General features: G+C 31.8%; 1 protein-coding gene across 1 annotated transcript in view; it reads right to left on the reverse strand.

Moving 5' to 3' along the window:
* Positions 1 to 8,069, reverse strand: part of LOC123520981 (adhesion G protein-coupled receptor L3-like) — a 612,162-nt gene that overhangs the window by 246,164 nt on the left and 357,929 nt on the right. Inside the window, exon 3 of the mRNA XM_045284068.1 lies at positions 7,135 to 7,373. Coding sequence (XP_045140003.1) covers positions 7,135 to 7,189 — 55 coding nt within the window. The 5' untranslated portion in view covers positions 7,190 to 7,373. The remainder of the gene's footprint in view (positions 1 to 7,134; positions 7,374 to 8,069) is intronic.

The raw sequence follows: 8,069 nt of genomic DNA on the forward strand, positions 1-8,069 counted from the left end.
GGGCAATGAATGTACAAATGTGCTTTACATAATTGATGTATGTATGGATTGTGAGAAGAGTTGTATGAGCCCCTAATAAAATGATTTAAAAAAATGACAGGAAAAAAATAAAAATAAAAGTTTACAGCCATGGGAAGTCAAAAAACATAATTTATACATTATCAAGGGTTCATGAGGGAGGGAGAAGCAGGGAGGGAGGGGAAAAATGAGCTGATAACAAGGGCTAAATAAAGCAGAAAGCAAATGTTTTGAGAATGATAATGGCAACAGATGTACAAATGTGCTTGACACAACGGATATATGTATGGATTGTGATAAGAGTTGCACGAGGCCCCAATAAAATTATTATTTTTTAATTAAAAACAAAAACAAACAAACAAAAAGAGAATATGATGTTTTTCAGATTAACTTGAACAAGGAGCCTGGTGTTTTCTTTAGTGAAAATAGGAATAGAAGTTTCAAGCACTAATTTCAAATAAGTCAACAGAAATCTTTCATTAGAACCGCAGTTTTTATTTCCCTTTTTTAAGTTCAGGCTTGGCGATTGCCCTCAGAATGAATCTGGAAACTTTATCACCATTAAATGGGCTGGGCCTCCGCAGGACTGCACAGTGCAGAATGTGCACACGCATTCCTCCTTCAGCACTTCATTACCTGGAGCGCTGGTGAGCAGGACAGATTTCCACAAAGTAATTCTTAAATCTATGGTGACTAGATCCCAAAAATGCTATCCAATACTTGGTTCAAGTGTGGAGTTCACTTAGGTAACTCAAGGAAATCTTCCCCAAGCTTTAAAATGCACACTTGGACTAGAAGCTAGTAATAGATAATGTCTCCATTTCTCACTTGCCTTATCTCTTCTATTTGACAACTTCTTGTCTCAGACATTTGGTTTTCAGAGAGTCTCTCCCTATCACTCTGCAATAACATACATACAAACGAGTGCTATTTCTTCCATGATCAATTTATCTACTTTGGGGTTTTTATCTTTTGGCATCATATTTTTATAATAAATATTTTATGTTTACTTGATATATGCTTTCTTGTTACTTCTCTTAAAATCTGAAATATTTTCTTTGCTCAATATTAAATTTTTTATGTTGGCATCAATTTTCCAAAATCAGTTGTGAAAAATTCTATTAAAAATCAATATAAAAATATTTGACCACTTTGCCATCATCAGTCTTTTCATTCAAAAATATGAAACATTACTCCACATATGTATCTTTTTGTATGATTTCTAGTAAGATTAGAGTTTTTTTCTCATGAATTTATTAAATTAAGATATGTCAAGTTAATTTATGATAAATAAATTTATATTTAATAAATTAATGTATATGAATAAATAAATGAACTTATTGGTTTTTTCCAAGCTATAATAATCATTTATTTATGTTAGGTTATAAATTAATTCAAAAGGACCTTAATTCTGAAGACCTATGCTTGTTACTTTTGTAAATACGACTATCTTCTTCATTTGCAAATTCATAAGTAGATAGCTTTTTTGAGCAAGTCCTTTATATTTGGAATATTTTGAGGGGAAAAATGCAAAACTATTTTAGTAAATCATTTTGGCAATCATGAAATATGAAAACATGGATTCAAATAAAGCACAAATGTACTTATTAACTAAATTCAACAGTTATTCTCAATTTATCAATTAAAAATTAGAAAAAAATTTTGATTTTTCAATAGGATCAGAACCTAATGAGACAATTTAGACAGATTATAATATAATATACAGTCCTTTATTTGAAAAAAAATCACAGAGACTTTTTGTCCCTCATAGCATCTAAATATTCTAACTAGAGTTTACAAAATCATTTTCCAATTAGAATGAAGGGCATGAATATAGAAAAATATACTGTGGTTACTTAGACAAGATTATAAAATCTATAGTACCATACTTATATTGGGAATGAAAATAAATTGCTGATTTAGAGTTTGAAAAGTAAGGTAAATAATGAATTATGACTTTAATTATAAACATAATCCATTCAACACCCGGTATGCAACAGCTACCCTCAGGCAGACACAGTCGACAAAGGCTCAGAAATATAGTCATAATATATTATGATAAGCCCTTAAACAGTCTTGATATATTACACATTCACCTAGAAAATTATATTTTACTTTATAGTTTGCACATGATCCAACCTCCTGCCACTGATTCGATTCTGACTCATAGAGACCTGACACAGGGTTCAATGGCTATAGATCTTTCCAGAAGCAGAGAGCTTCAGCTTTCTCCTGTGGAGCTGCTCAAGGGTTTCTAGATTCACAATGCTGACCTTGAGGTTAGCAGTCCATGTAACCCACCAAACCACCAGGACTCCTTTAAACATGATACTCACATCATCGCTACCACACAATTCATACATAACACATCTTACAGGTGAGAGAGCAAAAGAAAATTATTTTCCATAGTGAACATGTATACGAAGTGAATAGGGAAGATTCTGAAACAAATTCTTAGAGATAAAGTAAACCAATTTGCATGGCTGTTTATAGAATAATTTGTGCTGTTAGAGTTTGTGCAGTTAGTTTAAGAAATTCAGTGTAGGAAGTAAGTTCTTGAATGCTGTTGGCTATTTCAGCAATAACCTCAAATATTAACACCATGACAAAGTTTTTTTCTGTATAACATATTGGATAATAAAAATAGTGATGCTACTGAAGATATAATAAATTATCTAGGCTGGCAAACACTATAAATATTTCAAGGATGATTAATCACTAAAATATAAAGTTAAACAGATTAAAAGTCAACCTGACTCCTTCAAAACTAATAAACACATCTTCATAAAAGAAGTGTATGGTAAAACGCTGTGTAGCAAAATGTAAATTTTGTACTTTCAAAAGCGTAATATCTTAATAGAAGCTACAAGAAACATGAATATTATTTTAGATTATTGATACATTAAATATGTTCTAAATTGTCACAAAATGTGAATTACATAAAATTATGTATTTAATATATGTGTTGATTTATTCATTCTTTGTAGCTACTAACTAACTACAAGGTGTCTAATTAACTCTTAAACATAATAAAAAGGGATCTAACCAATAAAATCTGTAAACATACAAATGTAAATGCATCTTTGTAATAACATAAAAATAGAGTTATGGATAAAAATTATGCTTATTACAGATATGGAAATTTGTTTTTCCTTCTGTGAAGATAACATTGAAAATCAGATAGATTGTTCATTACCCTAGCTATTAAATCCAAATAATATTGTTCCTAACTTTGCCACTGTGATATCATTTTTAAGTGAAGTTTAATTAAGATATAGTTATAATATCTGAGCGCCAGCACCACTTTCTCAATTCCCAAACAAATGGTCTTGGAATTGAGATGTTTCTTAGTACTAGATCTCCTAAGCAAGGATCCCACACTGGACCTGGATGGTCTTTTATTGTCAATCAGGATGAGCCCCAGATGGCTTTCTTTATTGTTGGGTTTTTGTTCTTCAATTCTTTTCTTATCCCCTCTTCCCAGCTACATCAAGAGAACAAAGAAGATCCTTGATCTTCCTGCACAATACATTTGCTCACAGAAAAAGACTGGCCATCTGCTTTAGCTGCTCTTCTTCTGCCAGGTCTCACTGCATTATAGATACGGGTGTTATGGCTCTATATGAACAAGGTACACTCATGAAAAAAGAGAAAAGAAATACAGTACACAGAAACATAAAGTATGGACAGATAAACACACACCAAAGACATTTTTTTAATTTTAAAATTTGTGTGTATGCATCTATATAATGTTATATACTGTTATTAAATTTTGTTTTCCTGCATAAAACCTTAACCAGGCTTTCTAAGATGATGTGGAGAGTTGGTCAGCTAGTGTACATGCTACTTTAAATGAATTCTTTTATTTTCTGTTTATATCTATGCAAGTAAAACTGACAATTATACACTACTAATTAAAAGAATGATTAAAGCATGCATAAATATTTGGTGAAAACGTTTAGACATTTATATAGCTTATTAAGAAGAAACGTCTATTTAGAAAGACATATTTAGTGTTTTGAAAATTTTTTTAAACACTTGAACAATAAAATTTAAGAGGAAGATATTTTTCTTTCAATTCTCACGGTAAGAATAAAATAAATGAGCTTTAAGCTAATTATCTGAGTATATATTTGTTTCAAAATAAGTTATGAAATGGGAACATAAATTTTCTGAATGTTCATCAAATGCTTGAATAGAAGTTATACATCTATTTTTCTATTCATTTATTATTGCTACTTACATTATTTTCTGCCAAACAATGGATAAAAATTGGTATTTATTGATGAGTTTATCAAGTAATAGCTGGTAGACAGCAGAACTGGAATTGCAACTCATATTTATCTGTCAGACTTCAAAGACCAGTGTATCTAGAATTTATGACTAGAATTTGGAAGAATCGTGTGATCAATGTTTCTGCCTCTCCTTTACTCATGCCTGGACACATTGAAATGAGACTCTATTGGCAGTAAGACCAGAGCTCAAAAAGATCCTTCATTTTAAAATTCCACTGTAACACTTAAGATGCTGTATAACCTCAGTCAAGTTATTCAATCATTCAGTGCCTTGGAATGCCTTTGCCTGTATAATGGTAATGGCAAAAAAGGGTAACAATAAATCCATGATATTACTGTGGGAATTAACCGAAGTAAAGTCAAAGGCAGCAAAAACGAAGAAGGCACTCCACGAGATGGACTGACACAATGGCTCCAGCACAGGAACAATTGTGAGGCTGGCTTGGGACCGGGCAGTGTTTTCTTCTACTGTGCCTAATGGGGTCACCATGAGCCAGAACCGACTCGATGCCACCTAACAACAACAACGTTTGTGGCTGTAAATAATTAGCCATAATTATAATTTGCTCTGGATGAAGTGATAACAATTAATAAACATTACTTTTAAATGGCCATGAATCGAATAATTTTGAACATCTCAACAGCAGTCGGCAAAATGGGATCATGAAGGGCTTCGCAGAAGTAATGGGACTGCTATCGTGTGGCATTCACTTTAACTCTGTCCCCTAAGCTTTGAGTCTTCCTTTAATCCCAGTGTGTGGACACTAAAAAAAATATGTATATCTCATTATATCTCACACTTCATGAAAGGCGCATACATTTTCCTGGTTATGAACAAATTAGGTTCCCAAAGGTTGTTGCTAAGTACAGCCTTTCATTCACCAGGAAGAAGTGGTATCACACATACAAGAGGGAAGGCCTGCCAGACAAGACGGATAGACCTAACTCAATCTTCTCTGATGCAAAGTTTTGAAATAAAGGGAATAAAGTCGAAGTTTATAAACAGGGAGATTATAAAACTTCAGCCTGATGTGATTCCAATATTAAGCAGTTCACAATACAAAAGCAACTATTTTAGTTATTAACCAAAAATGTCCTATGCAGCAGGTAACAGTGTTTGTGCTAAAACATTATGTTGAGGGGTTTTAAATATAGGTTGGTTAGTTGAAGAAATGGTGTGTGTCTGCACGCGTATATATTTAATACAGACTTCCAGACCCAAACCCAAGGCCTGCATTTTGTCTGCCACACCGGGGTCATGGAGCACATATAGAAGATAAAAATGCTGAGAATTAGGATGTCCACTCTAACCTAAGGGAATCTTTAAGTGTGAATTTCTATTGTCTCTAAATTACCTTCCTCTAAAAGGACTCATTTCAGATTAATCTTTTGAACACAAATTTCTGTGCCTCTGTAGATATAGGTTTATAGTAAATATCTTTTTGTAGACTTAAAAAAATTAAGTAACCTTTCAGTGTACGGATAGTGATTTTTTAAAAATTCATTGAACATGAGAATTCTTTTATTGCCCAATAGAAAAAATGTGTAAATCATGCATCAATTTATAGATTTTTAATTTTTTTTAATTAAGTAAAATTTATATGGCTTAAACTAGGTGACCAGATAGGTAGAGTTTAACTTAAAATTTAAAATAGATTTTAATATCATAACCTCAGCATAATTTAGAACTAAGTAGAGGGGGGCTTTAGAAGAAAAATTCGTTATTTTTTCCTAGTTTTGTAATAATAACCAAATTCAATTCATGTTGAAACTGAGGAACTCAGATCAAATTCAGAATTGCAACATTAATGAACTACCATAGCTGTACTTAATAAAAACCCAAAATAAACTAAAAGAGCCTAAAAATCCATTTTAGCTGTTTTTTACATGAAGATAATCTGAGCCCTTCTAAGCAGTGACAAATATAGTTGTGTCCCCTTTCCTATACTATAATTACCATTAACATATGACATAATGACTACATTAAGCCATTTTTATCTCACTTCTAAACCAAAGATAATTAGAAGAAAAATTTAACTTGTGAAAGGGAAATACATGTATAACCCTTCACTATGCCAATTTTTAAAGATTCAGCGAACATTTCACCACATTTTGAAGAAGTATCTTATTTTCTTATTGAATAATTATAGATTTTATAAAATTTGTATAGATCCATTATTTCTAAAGTTATCACGTTTGTGCTATAATAGCAAGATAAGGAAACGAACAAAGTGAGTATACAGTCCATTATGAATGCATTAGCATACTTCAGCAAATTATCTTTGATTGAAAAGTGAAAGTAAATGTTTATTTTTTTGTTGGTGGTGTTTTTATTTCTGGTGCACTGAAAGCTATAAGACAGAAATAATTATCCTTTAATAAGAAGTTTCAGTTGTACTCTGTATTGTAAGTACTCAGACAAAACAGAAAGATTATGTGGTTTGAAAAGGCAAGGTTTTCTTTTTAATTATCTTTCAAACATGTATATTTATTACATCAAAAATATTTAAAATATAAAAATTTTAACCAATAAATTCATAATGATATTTTAACGATTTACTTGAAGTAGCATAGAGTACTTAAAAACTAAGAGTAAAATATATGGGAGTATTTTAAAAACTTTGGTACTTTGGTTCTACATATATTTCGATAGACATTTTCAGAAAATCATTGTCATACTCATTTTATATTAGCTTACTAATATTAATGCATGGTATGCATAAGATATAAAATCTCAGCGGAAACATTTGGAAGAAAAGGTCTATTTTGAACAAGTGAAACCACATTCGTCATCATACAGAAACGTAATTAAAAGTCTTACCATGAACTACTGGGGCTAAGAGCATCATGAAGACTAGTAGCTGTGTTGGCCACATGGCTGTATGTTCAGACGTAAGAGTTCCTCAAAAGGGAAAAGTCTCCAATGTGTAGTGAAGTAAGTAACTTTTGGGGTCCGTTGCTGTTCTTCAAGACAGATGACTTCAAAAGGGAAAAAAAAATTCAAAAGGAAAAAAAAAATCCTCAAAATATAAACAAATACCAGTATCCAAAATTTGAAACCTGCAAACAAACAAGAAAAAATAAAAAAGGTTACCAAATGTATTAACATAAGTCATTGAAAGTAATTAATCTGAATAGGAAGGTTCCACGGTATGTAAATAGACGCTGAGCATACTTTGCATGAGCATTTTTGCCATGCATATAATTTATACTAACATTGGAATCATTATAAAAAAGAAAGCATTCATCACTATTACCATTTTAAAACATTTAAGCAATGGTTAAATGCATGGTTATAATTTTCATTTTAGCCCCTGCTATTCATTCAGAAATTATTATTATTAACACCATTATCATTCTAAGCATCTTGGTAAGTAGATCTGGGAGTATAAAACATTTATGATTAAAAATATGTTACTCTTTATATAAAACTTCAACTAAGAATATTAAAAAAGCAAAATATTGACCAAACACAATGTAGACTCTCATTGATATGGACTCGATTGCAATTCCTAGCACACCTTGCAGTACTCTAGGCCCACAGGGTTTCCAAGGCTGTCGTTTTTCCAGAAGCACGCACCACATCTCCCTCCCTCTGAGCTGCTGCAGGGCAATCAAACCACTGACTTTCCGGTTAACAGTCAACAGCTTAGTCACTGAGCCAGTGCCTGTCTCACAATTGAGAAAGACTACTATAGCTAAAATAATCTTGTTTCATTGTGCTAAAGAGTTTATTTTACAATACACATATACAAG

This window comes from Echinops telfairi, unplaced genomic scaffold (genome assembly GCF_000313985.2).
Source record: "Echinops telfairi isolate 266 unplaced genomic scaffold, ASM31398v2 ScPeMD7_7468;HRSCAF=8506_0, whole genome shotgun sequence".
Taxonomy (NCBI): Eukaryota; Metazoa; Chordata; class Mammalia; order Afrosoricida; family Tenrecidae; genus Echinops; species Echinops telfairi.